This window comes from Lipophrys pholis (assembly GCF_963383615.2).
Source record: "Lipophrys pholis genome assembly, chromosome: 3".
In the NCBI taxonomy this organism is placed as follows: Eukaryota; Metazoa; Chordata; class Actinopteri; order Blenniiformes; family Blenniidae; genus Lipophrys; species Lipophrys pholis.
In genome coordinates, this window is record NC_137627.1 from 3,671,732 (window position 1) to 3,691,528 (window position 19,797).

Here is a 19,797-nt window from a genome sequence, read left to right on the forward strand (position 1 = left end):
CGCACACGCACACACACACGCACACACACACACACACACAAATCACCAATCTACCAACTGGTATCAGACCCAGATCCTGAACTGAATCCCAAACACCTCCGTCCATTCCCTCATTCACTGAACCCCCGGTGAGAATCATTCGAGGTGTGCGGTCCCACGGCCAAACTTCCTGTCTGCATATAAAAACATGGGCACTTCCTTTATGGTAATCCACTTCTAGCCACTCCAATCGATTGCCCCCCCCCCCCCCCCCCCCCGAATGACTAACTCTGAAAGTGTGCGATGCCCTTGTTGTCGGAGTGGAAGACTGATGGCTCTGAGGAGGGATGCAAGGCAGACAGACACAAAAAGGAGGACCGCTTCCATCTTTCTTTATTCCACCGAGACGAGACGGCGTGAGCGATGAGAGGTTCACTTTTGGGTGATAAAAGGGAGGCGGCGTGTGATTTAACTCTCCGGGGCGTCGCGTGTGGGCTAATGATACAGTTGTTTCTGAGCACCTCAGCATGCTAATGCGACGGTAATGTGTTGTCACAGCGGAGAGGCTCTCGATCCGGGACGCTTTTTTTCCCAGAAAGATGACGAGCATGTCCCACAGCACTTTTCTGCTGCCTGGCTGCTGCAGATAAGTAAATCAAATGGATTTTCTCCAGCTGCGTGCGGCCACTCACTATCTGTTGCTTTAATTTACAGAACGCATCAAGAAATGCGTCAAACTGGAAAAGCGGGATTGGCTGGGACACGCGTCGGGCATGTCCGACACAACAGTGCGGTGGAGGCGGTGGGATTGGCGGGGGCCGGAGGGTCCGGAGCCTCAGCTGCTCGGCTGCTCGGGCATAATCACCAAGTTTGATTGCATGAGCGCGGTGAGACACGGACGACTGGACTGGACTGTGTGAGGTGAGGGGGTGAGACACTCACGCCGTCTTGTCCACTTCTTCGTGGATTTTCTTGACAGACAGCTTGATGTTGAACTTGATGCTGTTGAGGATGTTCTTGAAGTACGTCTTCTCGCCCACGTCAAACTGCAAACCACAGACACGGCGTGAAGTGAGCACTTTTGTTCGACGGCAGGCGGCAGGTGGCGTTTATTGCACGAGAACGTTATGACATTTGTGTTCTCGGCAGGCGGCTCATCACCCAAAAGTGGGTCACAAGACATTTCCTTATTGGGTCGCAAGCTTTTGATTGAGCGAGGACAAGAAATTGTGATAATGCTGTTGGTTCACATCAGACTTTCGAATCGCATATGAAGAATCACAAAGTTTGTTTGTTTATGCTAAACAAGTATAAAACACAAACACGGTGCAGAATATGAATTTGACTATAATGAGGAAAATGGAGAAAAAAAAAAGTGCTTTGTCTGAGCTAACAAAGTCTCAGATAAGAATCACAATCATTTAAAAGAACATGTCCAATAAACGCAATCAAACAACTTTAGACTAATTCTTTAAATAAAATAAGTTAGAAAACAATCCAATTGCTCCCTGTTATTTATAAAACTCAAAGGTGGTCCTAGTTCCAGATGATACATTTCCATGTTCAACATGTTTTGTTCATAGTAAACAGCTAAAACGGATCAGCAACGCTAACTAACTATTATCTACAGCTCTGCATTTAACACGCAGCCCGAAGGAGAGGTATTAATATTCACGTCTGACCCTCGGCACAAAAGGAAATAAGTGTAATTTTCCTAAATGTTAGATTTAATTGGCGTTGTGTTCATGAATGAGTGGAGTGAAGAGACGGACTTCAAGTCTGCCACCGATGAGCTGTTCCGCTGTTCACAGCGCTGATCTGTGGTGGTCGAGGCAAAGCTTGTTTCTGCTTGTGTAAAGGAGAGGACTGTTCCCTCGCAGCAGACTGAAAAACCGGTCCTGTTCACTCGCCAGAAGAATTTAATGTAGCATCTCCATCCGTTAAACGGGCAGTGAACACATCATCTATCTTGGCCGCTCTCTGTGCTGCTCCGTCTCGCGGGGCCCGCGGAGCCTCCGTCGGTTTGTGACAAAAAACACACATCTGTGCAGCAGCACTGATGGGAATCCTGGCAGCAGATGGAGGCGGAATTTATCAGAGGAAAACCAAAAGAACTTTTGGAACCGTGTTCTTGTGTAAAAATCTGTTGGCAGTTTGTGACGTCAACATAAAAATAAGGTGGCAATATTCTAATCTCCGAGACCAGGGGGGTGTCAAACTCATTTTAGTTCGGAGGCCAATTCAGCCCAATTTCATCTTGAGTGGGCCGGACCGGTAAAATAGTGCCATAATGACCTTTAAATGGAAACTTTAACATTTTTCTTTCCTATATTCTCAGAAGACCAAACGATTACTACAGAAAATGACTGCAATCGCAACATAAAGCCAATTTTGATTAAACTTTCTAGTGCAAAATACAGTGAAATGTCAAATAAACCTACAGCTGTTGTATTATGCTTGTTTTTACAAAGTTAGCCTGACAGCATGGCTTTGAGGCTAATGCTAGTTTTCTATCTTTCATGGCAGCTTCACCGATATCTCAGCTCGGGTCTCAGATTGTGTTGTGTCCACTACTACTAAGATATTTGTTAAAAAAAAAAATTACGATTTATAATTTAGAAGACGATGTCCCCTCATCCCACCAACATCCCAGAGTGAAATCATTAATATAGAGCAGGGGTTGGCAGTCTGAAACTCTCTTGTTAATGAGCTGTGGACATCAGCACAATAAAACTATACTAAATTCATTCATTCATTCATTTTCTTCCGCTTATCCGTTTCCGGGTCGCGGGGGTGACAGTCTGAGCACTGTCACCCAGATCACATTGCACCATTTAAGAACCTTCCTGCAGGTGGTGAGCCCACGGGAAGGTGGCGCCCGGCTTGGGACACGAACCCACTACCCTGAGATTGTGAGTCTCATGCTCTACCAACTGAGCTAGCCGGGGGACCTATACTAAATTACATATACTATATACAACATTTCAATATATAATTATATATTCCATATATAAAAACCTCAAAGATATTTTAAAGGTATTTTTTCAGATATTCACAAGAGAGGATTGCAAATTAAGCATGGATCCTATTAAAAACAGATTTCACTCCCTAATTTTAGATATAATACATTGAGAGCAATATTTAGACTACAACAAGGTGTGGGTTGATGTTACAAGACTTTCCATTGATATATCATGTTTCTAAAATTCATGAATTTCATTACTTTGAGTAATTTGCACTGAAGCGTCAAAAGGAGTGCACCAAATACCTGTACAACATATGAAACATGCATATTAATGTTTTGAGGAAACACCCTGAGACTGGAGGATGTTTTCATATAATTTCAAAAACTTATTTAGGAAGAACAACAGTTTTAATGAAAATTAAGACGTGAAAGCACTGATCGTGCTATAAGTACTGTGAAATCATTGATTCTGCTGTATTAATTGTGACACTCGTCGAAATCAAGGTTTCATATGTCTGACATAGAGGAAGCAACACTTTCCAGAATCTGAGGCTCCGTTTACATGACAACGTTTCACGTGACAAAAAAAAAAGGGTTGCGTCTATACAAGTACTCGTATGCACAGATGACCAAGCTGGATTGACCTCGACTATAAAACAACCAAGTCCCAGGAGGATATGGAGTCATGCCAAACTGGAGGCTGCCATTGTTGTTATAGTCCATCTACTCATGCATGTGCAGAGGAGGCTATGATCACTACTATATACTACATCCCCCCAGAGAGCGTCAGCTTTTCTAACCAGCTTACTGTGGTGAGATCAAATACTATCAGGCCAATTAAAGAGGAGAGATACTGGGTGAGGGGGACCAAAAGTACTCACAGTCTCACTCAAGTTAACGCAAAGATACTTTAGTGAAATAAGATGTTAGTGAGCAAACAAATGACGTGTTACCACCGAGTATAGGTTTTATAGGTTAATCAGGTTTTATTTTAAACTGTGTAATGTTCACCATTTCATATTGCGGTGATTTTATTCCACTGTTGGATTTTGAACATGTGTGAATGATAATAATCTGAAGCTGAACTCTATTTGATATCTTTGAGATGGACGAGATCCAGTGATGCTTTTTTAAAGGTTGAGATTTCACTCAAAACAGGTTCTTACTGCCAATGTCAATTAAAGAGATTTAAAACGTCTGGTAGATGTTGGTCGTTACCTTTAGATTGGTTCAGTAAAAGCTTTTGAGTTTAACCGCGTGTGAGGTAAAAGCTAAAGTTTACCTGCAGTGCTTTAATGCCATTTAATTGAGATTTGTGAAAATTGCAGCTTGTTTGTCAGGTCAGTGAGGAGGAAATTGATTTTGTCTGGAGTTGATGTGAGAGTGTTGCTTCAACAGCTGACACTGCTCTCTCTACATTATATTGCAGAAAATGACAAACAAGCAATCCTCAGTTGCCAACTGTTCGACTGGCTTTTCCACAACTTCTTTACTAAAATTCAACTTTTTTTTTCCAAATTCACATGTAACACCATGTCATTAGAGCAATTACACCTTCCAGAGACGCCAGTTTGTCCACTGTGGGAGGAAGGGGGTTGCAGCCACCTGAAGCTGGTCAGGGGTTAATGATCTGCTGCCCATCTGCAGCGAGGAACCCAAGAGAGACACCCAGCTTTAAATCAACTATATGCAATTTAAAAGTACAGTGCAGTTACTTTCTCAGTCTCGGACTTGTTTGTCCTGCTGTTGTCAGGCTGTGTTGGATTTGTTTACAACTTTTCGTATTTGGGAGTGGATCCCGATTCTCAGTATGGATGATTATTTATTCATGTGTTTGAAGGGTCTCATCAGCATTTCTGGGGTTTATTCCTCCACATAAGGATAAACATATATGTTTTTTTTTTCTTTTCTCCAGCTCAGTCATGCAGTTTGTTCAGTAATACCTGATGGAGTGTATGACGCTTGCCTGAGTGGGGTGAGGATGACCGCACTGCCGAGACTCATGACTCACCCCGTATTCTTCATCAATGAGTTCAGGCTTGAGTAGAAAGTCCGGGTAACCTGTCATCACCATCATGTGCTTCAGCTGGGAGAGAGGGAGAAAAGGATGATGGGGGGGGGGGGGCAGAGAGCTTACCACAGTTCCTCTTGCATACGCACTTGTTTTTTTCCGAGCCGTGCACACAAAACACACACGCATGCATCAGCTAATCAAGCGCACCCAATGTAATAGGATTACAGGGAAGCTCTTTATATTCAGCATGGCTCTCTAAAAGGATTATAACTTCAGATTGTAAAAGTATTAGAAGGGATATCTTGCAGTGCAGACCCTAAATCAGCACCACAGAGAGATCCGGATTAGGAGATCCACACTTCTCAATGTCAAGCCCTTGATGTTTGCCATCACACACTTATATCTAACCCAGCAATCAGTCAAAAGTGAGGAGAGAAACGTAAAATAATTAAAATCTTTTCAATTACTAATCGGATCTGACAGGGAAGTGGGTTCTGTGGCTGCTGAGGCTCAGCCGGGTCTCCGTACCTTCGCTCTGGCAGCTTCCTTGGTGGCTCCGTCCATCCAGTCCAGCTCCTGCAGCCGGAGGTCCAGCGAGTGCTTTATGTCCTCTACCAGCTCCTGTACCTGCGGGGAGAGCATATCACACTGGAATCAGTTCCAAAGGTCTGTCAAAAGTCCTGATTAACCTTTAGAAATCCACTCTCCATTATAGTTCGAAGCTGTCAGTGTCACACAGTTTTCTTAGTTTCCATTATATCCTTCCCTCCTGTTGGAGGCCTTGAAGTCTGAAAGCAGGCTGATCTCTTGACACGGCCACCGAGCGCTCTCAGAGCAGCGCATTCACTCCTGGCTCCATGCAGGAGGGGCAGAGCAAACAGCCGACATGTTCAAAGGTAATAATAGCAACGAATGTCCATAAATGCCAAGTAAATCCAACAGAAACAAATATAATTAACACAGAGTCATCCTCAGAATTGGTGCGACATGCCAGGTCTTAACTTTTATCCAATATTACTTCTCCAAACTTGTACTGACGTCAACAAATATCTCTGTGTCAAGTTTGGTCTACAGTCTACAGTACGCAGAGAGCAGTGCGTGGATAGACGCTGCGTACTGCCCAGTGTGTACTGTAGATGCAGTAGTGTACTGGAGCCTTCAAGGCTGTTGGAGGTCTGCATCGCCTTGACCCAGAGGCTTTGTAGAGGTGATTCGCTGCAACGCACAGCCTGCGTATATCATTTGCAAATAGAGTATGACTTAGGCTTTATGACCTTCCATCAGTCCTCATATCAGTACTCGGTATTGGCAAGAACTAAAGTGGTATTGGTGCATAGCTTGTATTTAGTTTTTTCTTTAGTGTGTTGACCTCCAAATACAAAAATCCCCTTGGCCGGTTTTCTCTGCTTGACCCCGCCAAACAACCAAATAACGTACTTGTTTTGGGAATGACTAACTTGGGTTCTAATACCAACGGTTTCCCACTTTCACCTGCTCAGACCTCAACCTCCTGGATAAAAGTCTTCCGTATTTCTTGTCCTTGTCTTGTCACACAAAAACACATCTTTCTGTGTGAGAATTACTTGAATGTGATTGTTTGAAAACTTTTCTTGTGCTCTATGAGCCAACCGTAAGCAAAAATCCAACTTCTTAAAGACACCATGACATGTTGTGTCCTTCGGTTCTCGCCACACTGGGCGAGTCCGGATAACAAGATATCTCGTCTGCCCCTCTCTGTCTCCCGTCTCTCGGCCTCCGCTCCTGAGACTCATTAATTCCTGCTCTTGCTGAGGTAAGCAGCATCAGCGAGCCGGTCAGGGCTGCGTACGTCGCCACCAGCTTCAGGTCCGCTGCCGCGCTCGCTGATAATGAGGCTGTGCAATCTGTGCGGACAGGCCCGTGTTACTGGAATCCCAGACTGATGTCTTGGAACAGCGTGAGACCTTCACCGTGGGCACGGATGAAGCCAAAAGTGCAGGAGCTTGGCTGAAGTTTCCGACGTGCGAGCGAGGAGCTCTACGGAAATGCGGCAGATGTACGTCTGATGTGAGAAGTGATTCTTAAATGATCCTGGGATGCTTGTGGGATCAGCACCCACTTCATCTTGCAAAGAGCTGCCACACAGTAGCCCCGATCATGGGCGGGGAAAAAAGAAAAAAAAAAAAACTCCCACTCAAGTGTTTTATTAATCAGAAAAGCTCCAGTAGCTTGAAGCATTTTTGAAATTTACACTCGGTATCTTATTAGAATCTTAAATTAAACCTTAGAAGTTTGCAAAGTTAAATTTCAATTAAGGTACAGCACATAGAGTATAATTAGCACCCAGAACTTCTCCAGTGGTGTCAAACTTATCTTAAAGTCTTGCACATTGGCAGAGAATTAAAGGTTTGTAATAAAAGAAGCATGTAGTCCAGGTGGTGAGAGAAAGAAGAGAAGGTGAAAAAGAGATGATGAAGGGATTAGAGGAAGAGCACAGAGGTTACTGTGGTTCGAAATCCCATTGGGAAGCATATCCCCATGTCCAGGAATGGACATGAACCCCGAGATAAGAACACGTATGAAGGGGAGGATTAAGAGGAGAGTGGAGGGGACCAGGGGGCAGAGGTGGAGGGGGATTAGTAGAGAGGACCTAGGCAGCGAGCAGAACAAAGAAAGTGAAATATAGAAACAGTGCTTGATTGGTGTGGATGGGGATTTACAGATCACTGTTTGTGAATCAATCAAGATGATAATCTAGCGGACCTGCCTGGAAGGTGCCGGAGATCACATGTGAAGCTTCGCCTGCTGCGAATTTTGTCAAAAAATAAATCTCCACATGTCAAATAAAAGCCAAATAAGGGTTGTATTACAGTTCACTCCCCATCTCTCCTCTGTACATACCCTACCAGTCAAATGCTTGGACACACCTTGTCAGTGTTTTTCTTTTTCTTTATTTTCTGAACTGTTTACATGGTTGATTGTCACTGAAGGCATCAAAACTATGAATGAACACATATGGAATTATGTAGTAACAAAAAGTGTGCGATAACTCCAAACTTTTAACTTATATTTAAGATTCTTCAAAAGTCGCCACCCTTTGCTTTGTTGACTGCGCTGCAAACCCTTGGCCCTCGGTCAATGAGCGTCACGAGGTCGGCACCTGAAATCACTTCTCAGTTCAACCTTGTCAGAGTTCATTTGTAGAATTTCTTGCCTTTTCTAATGGGTTTGGGACCACCAGCTGTGTTGTGCAGAAGTCAGGTTACTACACTGCTTGCTACACAAGTTTATCCGAGTCGCCAGCCTCAAATATCGCAAGTTAACAACCCCTCAGATGAGAGCCTAGATAAAAGCTATACAGAGTTCTAGTAGCAGACCCGTCTCCACATCAACTGTTCAGATTAGACTGAGACCATCAGGCCATCATGGTCTACTAGCAGCGAGGAAACCACTGCTGAGGAAAGGCAACAAGCGGAAGACATTTGTTTGGGTTCTGCTGGTGACACTGTTTGAGATTTATTCAAAATTGAAGTCCCACTGAAGCAGCATGGCGACCACAGCATCCTGCAGCGACATGCCATCCCTTCCGGTTTGAGTTTAGTTGGACAATCATTTAGTTTAGTTGGACAATCATTTATTTTTCAGCAGAACAATGACCCCAAACACGCCTCCAGGCTGTGTGAGGGCTATTTGACCAAGAAGGATAGGGATGGAGAGAGCCACGGCGCTTGAAAATGTAGAAAATGTGTTTTACTGAACTGTCATAGAGATTTAATTAAAAGCCCAGGGGCGAGAATGTGTGACTTTTCCTTGCACTGTCTTGGGAGGTCACATTTTTCTCACATTAGTAACTTTCCTGTTTAAGTATTTTTTTTCGAGCTCGTAAAAATTCATGATTAATTGCGAATTACTGAATGTATTTTTCTCTTGTGTTGAAGACAGACTCTCTGTACCCACGGGAAAAGAGGACAGCGATAGCTGATCTCCCTTTTTCTATCACATGAATGCAAGGAATGTGTTCTGTATACTAATGTCACAGGACACAACCGATTATACAGTATGTATTTAATTAGCTACATTGAATTAACAAGGGTCACGGACACCCATTGTGATAACGGCACAGTGTGCCACAGACTGATGGACTTCACTTTGTTGCTTGTTTTTATGCTTACTTTATTTCTTGCAGGCGCATGTACGCTTTCAAAGTGATGCATTTATCAGACGCACATTTACAGAAAGGTTAACTATTATCTATGAAAAGCTGCATCAAGGTGAATTTATTTTGGCTTCCTGTTTTGATGACTTTCAGTCAGTAGTTGGCAGTGGTGCTATACATCCCCAGTCTTTTCTCCCAGAGAATATAACAGCAGAATGGTTTCTATGTTGATGATGATTTTGTGTGCGTGTATAACCTGATTTGTGAGTAAGCAATATATAGACTTGTGCATGTGTGTACTTTTATATACACAGGTTATTGTGTGTCTTCTACGTTTTTTGGGCCAAGGAACATTCATTCAAGTATTATACTTTTCCACGAACACACATGAATCAATATTCTCACATAAATTACATTACTCACATATAAAATCTGATCAGGCACACACTACATGTACATCTTCTCCATAGTAAATTGTAAAAGCATTTTTACATATATTGTGGTTTTCCACCACCTGAGCAGCCCATTCACCCATTCACGTATACGATCTCCCACCAGTGGAGGTGGCTGCCAAGGCAGTCAGTCCATCCACTGAGAGCAATTTGAGCTTCAGTGTCTTGCTCAAGGGTCCTTCGACATGGGGAAAGGTGGAGATGGGGACTCAAAGCTGCAGCATTTTGACTGAGAGACGACCACTCTACCGACCCGAGCCACAGCCGCCCATAGTAGTCCTATCCTCAAAACATTCAACTGTGGATCTGCAACTCCAACCTTTTTTATACATTTCAGGATTTACTAAGATACTGTATGTCATCAATAGAAATAGCACGTCTATATAAAACTGAGACATTACATGTTTGATCTTTCTCAAGCTTATTCAAATCCACTTTAAATATTTCGCAGCTGCAAAGATCTCCCCTGTCTGTATTATCTACATCTCCATCACCAACACTCTTCATAATGAAGACCCTTTTTTTTTTTGTCCTCACTTCACAGTTTAGATTCTTTTCAAGTGCGACTGCACAATCTATTCTCTGGTGTCATGTTTGACAAATGTCTCTCGGGTCATGGCCTCCGTTAAAAGCCAAGCTAAGCTCTTTCTTCCGATTAAGAGTCAAGTGAAGAAAGGAAGAAGAACTGCTCACCTATTGATATGTGCTTGACTCACCTTGGCTTTGCTCTGCGAGGAGAAGTGCTGCTGGACGAACAGGGCCCCCAGGGCCATCCCAAAGTGCTTGTTGGCCTGGGTGAGGCAGAGGCGTCCCAACTCCAGCTGCTGCTCCGTGCCGTCGATCTCTCGAGAAAACTCGTGGATGGTGCTGCGGAAAGCGGTGGACAGGTGCTCGCTCAGCGCCGCCACGATGCGCCACAGCATGTAGTTGTGGAGAACTCTGGATCAGAAGGAAGAACAACATGCAAGGTACATCTTTTTATCGGATCTCTTTGACTCTTTAGGGACTTGCTGCACCACACAGGTCAGGAATCACAGATCCTAGTGTGGGCAAGTTTCGCCTTCACCAAGAGACTTTGCAAATGTAGAGATTTCAGCTACTTCATAATTCACTTGAATTGCACGTTTGTACCACTTCAGCTGTCTCAGAGAGCTTGACATGATCAGTCACATTAACCCACCACGGCCCGGTCTCAATGAAAATTCATCCTTTTACCCTTTTTTTTTTTTTTTACAAGTTTTACATTTACATGTTTTCAAAATGATCTCCATTCACAATTAAACTGCAGACACGCTGAACAAAAAGTAGTGAACATGAAAGAAAGTTTTGCCGATACACTAATTTTTTGTTGTTGTGTAAACGGGGCCTGAGAAAAAGGCCATGAGTTGGGACTGTTGGTTGAGTTTGTAATGAAACTACACCTGCAGGCAGAGAACAATACACTAGAAACATTAACAGTGGCGAATACACAGAAATTTGTACTGTCTCCTATTAGGAGACAGTCAGGAGTGTTTTTCAAAAAATTACGTTTTCAGTGACTCCGAGCACAGCTGTCATGTAAACGGACACCCAAAGTGCAAAAAAAAAGTTTTCAGTTTTCACTTGAAATGCCGTGTAAACAAGGCCCAAGCACACTTTGACACCTGGGGATGGTGGACTCCTTCATCCAACCTCACCCTTCAAACGTAGACAACCTGGTCTACCATGAGATCTTCAACAGAAAACTAAACTGCAAAATTGAGCATTACTCCGTTGACCTTCAGCATTGGATTGACCAAGAATTGCCTTAGCAAGGCCCATCATGTTGAGAACCTCCTATTACTTGTACTCCACCCTGCTAGGTCCCAGGTTGGGCTAAGCTGGGCAACCACAAGCTCCATAATAGCCAAAAGGCTCTCCAGTTGCAGTTCCCTACAGTATCCGGCTGACAATACATGTCGGCGTTCAGAATTCAGCACATCACCCCCAGTGGGAAAGCACATCGTTTACTTCAAGCCAAGAGGTCATGGATCAAGCAGATAACTTTTCCATCTCCCTCCATATCTTGAAAACCTCTTCATAAAGTGCATGGTCTTGCTATCTGTACCTGAAGACAGATGAAGAAATCAAGCAGTTGTTTCAGCGCATAAGTCAAGGTCAAATTTAAAAACAATTACCAACGAGCAGAAAATGCTACTCGTCTTGGTCTCTTGAACTTTTTTGGTCCATAGGCTAAACTTAGTTGAGGATCAGCCTCTGTTTCATGTTCGGTGCAGTGGTGCACGGCCGAAACTGAAATCAACGGGGACTAACAAGAACTACAAATCTCAGAAATTGTGAAACAAATCTCTTCAAATTGCTTTTTGCAAGAGGTATGAAGTCTGTCTGAAGCAAGTTTGTTGTGCACGCCAGTCTAAATAAACTCAACAAGCAAAATTGTAGGGAGGCATTTTTCTGTCTAATGAATTGTACTTTTCAATTACGAGACAATAAAATGTGTGTTATTAAACTTTCTAAAGTTACCTGATCTTTACCCGTGTTTTTTTTTCCTTTTCTTTCTGGAACACAAGAGCACTTTCCTGCACGCTTGCCCCTTTGTTCTCTTTGTAAAGTGACATCTACTGTGTCGAACTGTAATCTCGTCCCATCTGGTGCCAAAGAGCTATTTTTTTCCACCTGCCCTCTGAGCTGCCTCGAGAGTTAGAAAAGTCAGGGAGAAAACAAGAGGGAGACAGTGATCGAGAATGAATAGCAAGGAGTCAAGAGGGCCCGGCAGTTAAGAAACAGCTCCCTCCGATCCAGACTGGCTCACAGCGGAGAGGCTGCAGAGGGGTGAGGGGAGGAAAATGGATCATTCATTTATGTATTCAAGCAGCATCTTCTTACCCGAGACGATGGAGTGCCGTCTTGTCCCCCGTGCCCCGCCTAGGCGCACACATCTAATCTGCCCCTGGGGGACAAATGCCCCCTCTCCTCCCGAGAGACTCCATAAAACCCTCTGGGCGTGTTGTTGTTGTTGTTGTTGTTGCACCCCCCCCCCCCACCACCACCACACACCTCCATCCATCCCTTTTTTGCCTATAATTTTCCGGTGCATGACAGATATTAAATCAAGAGCGCCTTGGCAACAGCACCCCGAGGTCCCGCCAACAAAGCACTTGCAAAGTCAATTTAATTGACGGGAAAAGGGAGAGTGAGGCAGGAAGGTGGAGGGATGGAAGGCGGGGGGGGGGGATGGGATGGATTAGGGACTCAGGTGGTGTCAGCTAATCAACATGTGGAACTGGTGCGGCCGCCGCGCTTCATTAGCCGGCTTTGTCGCCTCATGCTGGTCGCATGACGTCTGTTTTAAGCAGTCAATCTTGGTGTGGCTTCAGGTTTCCTCTCCGTGTGAATGCCCTGAATTCAGATTAGTATGGCGTGATCGTATGGTTGCGTATCTGCGCTTAAGATTTGCGTATAGCCTGCGCTTTCTGCCAACATTAATATGGTTGACTGGGTTCTTGTATTCTTACACACTCTGAGATATGAAGGAAAAGTACATTTGAGGCAAGAAACTAAATCCAAGTTTTAACCAGGTCTGTTGAAGATGTCTGAACATTTATCTTGCAGTGAAACTCTGTTTCTGTCAGTCATCCTTCAGTGAGTTCCAGCTTTTCAAATACAAATTAAAGGTGCTCTATATATGATATTTGACAGTCTTATATGTGTGTTTAATTAAACTTTGAGGAAACTTGGCAGAAATCTAACAAAATACACATTTCCTGAAAAATAATACTCCTTCTATTATACCACTATAAACTACTGGACAATTGGAATCCCAGCTATTAGCTGTCGTTTGCTCCTTAGTCAGAACACAGACACTAAGAAAATGAACTTTTAGTCTATTTTTAACCTTCAAAACTGAACCAGTTTTTCTGTGAGAGGACTTCATGGTGCTGAATTAAAAGGAATTCTGTCAAGGACTTTGAGTTGTATTGGCAAGAATTGATGATGTTGACCTGACATTTGACTTTTACTGCCAACGTCTGATAAGTTCATCTCCAAAACAGATCCAACCAGTGCGAGAAATTCGAAGACACATTTCTTGAAGCTGTTTCAGAGACTTTGGGACGTTTGTTTAAAGTGGTCATCGCAGAAAATAAAGTCTTAGCTTTAAGAGTAAAGTTGCGTTCATAACAGTGTGTTTAGAATGAGATGTGGTCGGGCACATACGGCCCCATTTAACAGTTTCAAGTGAAAAAGGAAAACTTCTGTTGCATTTTCCGTGGCTCTTTACACAACAACCGCGCTCCGAGCTGCTGACAACACAACTTTTTGAAAATGCTGCGAGTCCTTTACTCCTTCAATCTGCAGAGAAAGTCTTCTAACCAGCCTGGAACCACAAATATCAAGAGGTTGTGTCAATTCAATCACACTAAAAGCTCCAGCATACCCATAGATTCATCCAGGCTTATTGGAAGGATGAACAAGTGGCAGAAAATGAAGTCAATACTTAGGGGAGGATAGATTTTGGTCTGATTGCTGGTTTAGTTTTGGTCCTTCGGGATGGTATCACGTGGGCAGCATTGGGGCAGCATTGAGAAGCCTTGTCTTGTTTCAAAGTTAGCTGTGTTCAATGTAACGTGTTGGCATGATTAATATTAAATTATTGTTGCAAGTTATTATTATTTCTTCTATTTCTTTTACCTTTATTAAATCAGACTGGCCAATTCAATTCTCTTTTGCAATGATTCCCTGGCCAGGGGGTAACACATAGGCATTTTTCTACCATTTCAAGGGCTCTTGTACACAGCTCAGCTGCAGTGCTGCTTTTGTGAATTAAGTTACACTCTTCACCTGACTGAAATGTGCCACAGTTTCTCTGTTTACACACACCAAAAAGCTTTACTGGTAGAGTCCATAGACTTATCTTACTGGCACTGTTGTGATTTCTGGAGCACTATGACCTGGTTTGAATGTCTCCTCACTATTTGACCAACAAATCTTCATGGTTGGTGATTTTTGTCGAAGTTGTGCAGTGCTTGCATACAATAAGGTCCGTGACCAGTTTTGCAGGATAATCATCACAACTGAACTTAACGTTTAGAAATATTGAAACATGCACACAATTGGCAGAACTGAAAAGGCTAATATCACAAATCTACCAATCAAAAACATAGTTGTTTAACTTCATAATCATTTGTTTGTCACTATTAATGCCAAGCCAGATCTTTACCTGCCTCCCCTGACGATACTGATCCGACTCAGAACTTAATTTATTCTTTATACATGCAGATGGATTTGTTTCCTCTGGCAATAAAATGTGCCTGTAGAAGTGGGTGTACATTGACGAGTGGGAGGAAATCCCTACTATCCACTCTGGCAAATTACAACTTGTACAAATACTCGCAAAACCTGAAAACACGGTGACCCCAGTCTACAGCAGAGTCCAAAAAAAAAAAAAAAAAAAAAAAAAGGAACTCATTAAAACTTGTGAAATGTAAAACAATCTGTTTGCTCTGCAGAAACTTCATAGAAAGTCAGAACAGCCCAGTCTCTCCTGCGTGGCTGCTAGTGTACAGTATGTGTCAGCGTGCACTCTGTGTGGTAATGGAGTCGCAGCAGAGCTAAATGAAAGCAGCGGTGTCTGCGAGAGCGCGGCTCAGTTCAAGCCGTGGGTCTTAATCACCGGAGAACTGAGTGAAGGCTCATTAGCTGAATGGATCTTAATGGGGCTAGTTAAGGAGATGAAAAGACACTGTCCCCTTGCACTGCAACAACACATTACTGCAGGTAATGACCCTGCAGGTAATGGAGGAGGGAGGCCCGCCTCGTTTCCAAACTTCACTTGAGGTGCGCCGTCATTTCGGTCTGATCGTTAGAAGAAACGGTGGGAGGTTTTCTTTTTTATCATTTCATGTGTGAAATGACAGCAGAACAATAATGCGAGCACCTCTGGCTTTTTGACTGCAACCAGCACGGAGACAGGAAATCACATATATTCATGCTTTTTAAAGTGGGGACTTTTATCCAAAGTACCATATAGAAGCTTCAATGTGCATACTTTGAGCTCGGGAGGCCCTGCTGGGAAGTCAACCTAAACTACTGAACGCTATGGCACCATGAAATGCACTGTTTGGTGAAGCGCCTCTTCTGAAAAATGCTTCACAGCCATGCCGAGAGTGTATTTTTTTGGGGCGGATGGACACAGCGGGAAACGAACCCTCGGTAGCGGCTCCTTCTCTTCTCTGGATTAGTCACAAGCTCTACAACTTCACCTAAACAAATAACTAACATGCACAAAAATAACAGCTTTGAAAAACATACTGAATTCCCCCCCCAACACACACACACACACACACACACACACACACACACACACACACACACACACACACACACACACACACACACACACACACACACACACACACACTCTCTCGAGTGACTGACGAAAACGAGGGAGCAGACGGAGTGAGGGGGCAAGAGTGTGAGAGAGACGCTGCTGTTGTCATTATGCTTTCCCCTTCATTGGAGGCCCGCTCATCTGGCTAATGGGATTGGCTGCAGCCACCACACACACACACACACACACACACACACACACACACACACACACACACACACACACACACACACACACACACACACACACACACACACACACACAAGCTGGAAGGAGCCCGAAGAGGAGAAAAGCGATGGATGAAAGAAGAGGAGGAGTGGAGGTGTGACTGTCCTTGTCAGCCGACTTGTGTGATGGGAAAGTTATTGGTGTGGGAACATGGGAAGGGACCGAGAGAAGGTTTGGTCAGCGTCACGGCGCAGAGGTCAGCTTTCCATGAACAAGTAGAAAGAAGACCAGCAACGATATTATATGAAGAAGGTGAAAAACTGACAGAAGAGGATGAAAAGACAAGAAGTGAAGTAAGTCTAATAGAGGGGAGGATAATTTATTCATCTTTAAGCAGCTGCACTCTCATCCAGAGACATAAAACAGGCAGATGAAGCACCTGTCTGAGTTGTCTTCTCGTTTGCCCGCCACCTTTTTCACCTCGGCGAGCGCCTCCTCACAGCGCTCCTCCACTTTAACAAGAATCCAAACTGTCCTCCTCTGTTTTTCCTCTCAGTTCTACCAATGTCAGAGTGCACCAACCTCTTACACTGTGCTCTACCTTCAAGTGCACTCTGTGTGTGTGTGTTGGTGTATATGGGATTGAGTGGCAGACTCCAACAAGGCAGAGAAAGGCTGGTTTGTGGTCCATTAGTGGCTTCAAGAGGAATAAAACCTCCCGTCCATCTTCTCGGCAGGACATCGACACACGAAGACGCCAACTCTGCCATGACTTCTGACTTGAGCTTTGTGGATTACGTACAGATGAAGAATGATTTTATAATACAAACCACTGTTCTCTGACAGTAATTACTCTGGGTTATACGTCTACTCAACATTAACTAAACTAACAAATTTAAATGTCTTCCATCAGCTCCTGTTGGGCGTCCGACTTGGTGCTTGGAACAAATTTTGCATATTGCGTTTCGTAGGCTGTTTTCCTTGGCACATTTGAATGTTTTCCATAACTGGAGATGAATGCTAATGATATTTAATGTTGTTATGACAACAAACATAAAATCCCAACAAGGCTCGCTGAGAATCCCTACCTGAACCAGGGTTGACTCCCTCCCAACAATCTCTCTGTTTGTCCTATCCCTTTCTCTCCCTCTGTCCCCTAACGCTGATCGGAACAGTAGAAACCCCCTCTGATTCTGGCTTCTGCAGAAAAGGAAAACAGAAAACTTCTGTGGAATTTTAGAGGTCTGTTTACATGACGACGTTGCTTGGAGCCACTGTAAAACACAACTTTTTAAAAACGGCTCCCTAAGTGGAACTTTTAAAAAAATGCTCTCACTCCGTTTGCCAAGTTTCCTCCGTCACAATTACAGTGTTCAGAGTAACTGAAAACGGAACTTTTTGAAAACGGCTTTCAGAGTGCAACATTTTTGAAACGTTATACTCCGTCTCCACGTAAAAAGGTAAAAATGTTTCCTGAAATTCTGGGTACTGCACAAAAATGCGATAATAATGCTGTTTTCAGCCAAACATAGTCGTGTAAACGCTGCCGTCGTGAAATTCCTCTCCACATATTTACAACCTCTCGAGTGGGGAATTGGCTCTGGTGACTTTCTTTGGGAGACACTTTGCTTTACCCTGTGCAAGTTAAATTCAGCAAAAGACCCCTGACTCTACCGCAGATGAAGCCAGTAGAGACGATACGATGTAAGGATCAATAGATATAGCAACAGATTCTGTTCCTTATGAAAAGTCGACAGATGAAGCAGTAAATGGAAATTCAGGCGCAGGTTTGTGTTACCCCAGTGTGACTGCGCACTGCGGCGTCCTGGTGGCTGCATTTATCATTTCTATGCATGTGTTTTGTTTTGTTGTTTTACTCGCAACAAGCTGTGCAACCAGTGAATAACATGCAGGACCAGAGAGGCCCCATGATGGGAGGAAATGGAGCTTTTAAACACCAAGTACTCATGAGCTACGCTAATGAGCAAACAACCTCAGGAAATGAAATGTCTCTATCCTGCCAACCTTTGTTTAAACCCCAGTAATGAACTTCATGTGAGACAGAACCTGGAGATGGACTGGAAGTGGGAGGAAGAGGGTGATAACAAAGAAGAGGCAGAGCCAGTTGAGGGGGAGGCGGCGGCGAGATAGATGAGGGAACAATAAATGAGCTGCAGACTGAAAGAAGGCAGAGGAGTGAGGTGTTGAGGGGATCGAAAACAAAAAGGAAAACAGGGGGAAAGAGATGGGTATCAGGCAAAGTTAGGAAAAAGCGAGGCTGAAAGAGGCGAGAGGGAGAGGGAGACGGATGGGGAGAGCTGTGGGAGGAGGGGATCGGGGAGAAAGGAGTTAGTGAGCGGAGGATGTGAGAGGAGAATACACACTGAGTCAGAGGCATTAAGGGAGAGGCGAGGAAATGACAACTTCTGAAGTTTGAAGTTGGTGAGTAGTGAGGAGTAAGGTATAATCCACCATTAAAAAGAGGAAAGAACAATTAAGAAAAGCAAAAATCCATAAACAGCAAACATGGTGAGATAATAAGAAAGATTTTCAACATCAACAGTCCATCACACATTAGATGGGAAAACACACATTGTGTAGTTTAGTCATTCCCAAAGTCAAAAACAGCAAAGTGGACTTAGAAATCCTATAAAGTTCTGTGGAATGTAAATTCTAGAAACATAATAATTCAAAATGACCACAAGCTAATGGCAATATAGTGTGTATTAATCATACTTTCACATCTTCTTTCATATCAAAATCACTGTTCTGTTCAATCCATCACATCTGGCCTGTTACAGTCCATGAATATCCACAATATCACATCCACAGCCCTTATTTAACCAAGAAATTATGTTCAAATAGAAAAAACGTATCATGATCTAATTTTACAGTATTTACCAACGATATGAAAAAAAAAACATTTGCGAAAGATATATGAATAAATGAGAATAGAATATAACTACTTTATGAATCCCAGCGGAATACTCCATGTTTCTATCCTCTGTTAAAAAAAACTTCTCAGATAGCTGTTGCTTCATGCATGTTTCTACAAACTCATCCTGACAGCATGGCTTTGACGCTAATGCTAGTATGATAGCGACGAGGTCGCTGTCTTTCATGGGAACTTCACCATATGTTTGACACTTCTGCTTTAAAGAGGTCATATTATGCAAAATTCACTTTCTAATGGTTTCCCAACAGTAATATGTGAAAGTCTGTCCTCTCTCTACCTGGCTTGTTTCAGTTTTTAAAAAGTGTGTTGCTCCAACCAGCCAATCAGAAATCAAAACCTAAATAGTGTCATCGAGGGTTTAGCCAATCCCAATCAAGGTAGGCTCCTCCCTTTGACTCCTCCCACAATTTGGCAGCTCTGCTCTGGCACATGGCACTATGAGAGGAAGTACTTCCTCTTCTTCCCAAGATGGGCATGTGTGGGCGGAGTCAGTCCAGCTCACACAGACACAGCAGATTCTGAATGCAGCTCCTATGATCCAATATTCAAATGGAGGAAAATCAAGAAAATGCTGGATTTGGAGCAATAAACTTTGAATATAACGTTTCTGGACCAATGAGGCCATGTGAAAGTGTTGAAAAGCCGGATAGTATGACCCCTTTAATGGTTAACATGATCGTAGCATAACGCTCTTGAACGCCACGCAGTTCATTCTGTCATAAGAAAAGAAAAAACGAGACAGTGGGGCAGATTTACTGAGA

The 19,797-nt window shown here is 43.5% G+C and overlaps 1 protein-coding gene across 4 annotated transcripts in view; it reads right to left on the bottom strand.

Moving 5' to 3' along the window:
• The window catches only part of ecel1 (endothelin converting enzyme-like 1), a gene marked incomplete at its 5' end in the record, with an annotated part of 58,850 nt that overhangs the window by 20,278 nt on the left and 18,775 nt on the right, over positions 1 to 19,797 (bottom strand). For all 4 annotated transcript variants that reach the window (XM_080459040.1, XM_080459042.1, XM_080459041.1 and 1 more), the window contains 4 exons: positions 922 to 1,025; positions 4,956 to 5,030; positions 5,487 to 5,585; positions 10,262 to 10,484. In XM_080459040.1, the coding sequence (XP_080315166.1) occupies positions 922 to 1,025; positions 4,956 to 5,030; positions 5,487 to 5,585; positions 10,262 to 10,484 (501 nt within the window). The remainder of the gene's footprint in view (positions 1 to 921; positions 1,026 to 4,955; positions 5,031 to 5,486; positions 5,586 to 10,261; positions 10,485 to 19,797) is intronic.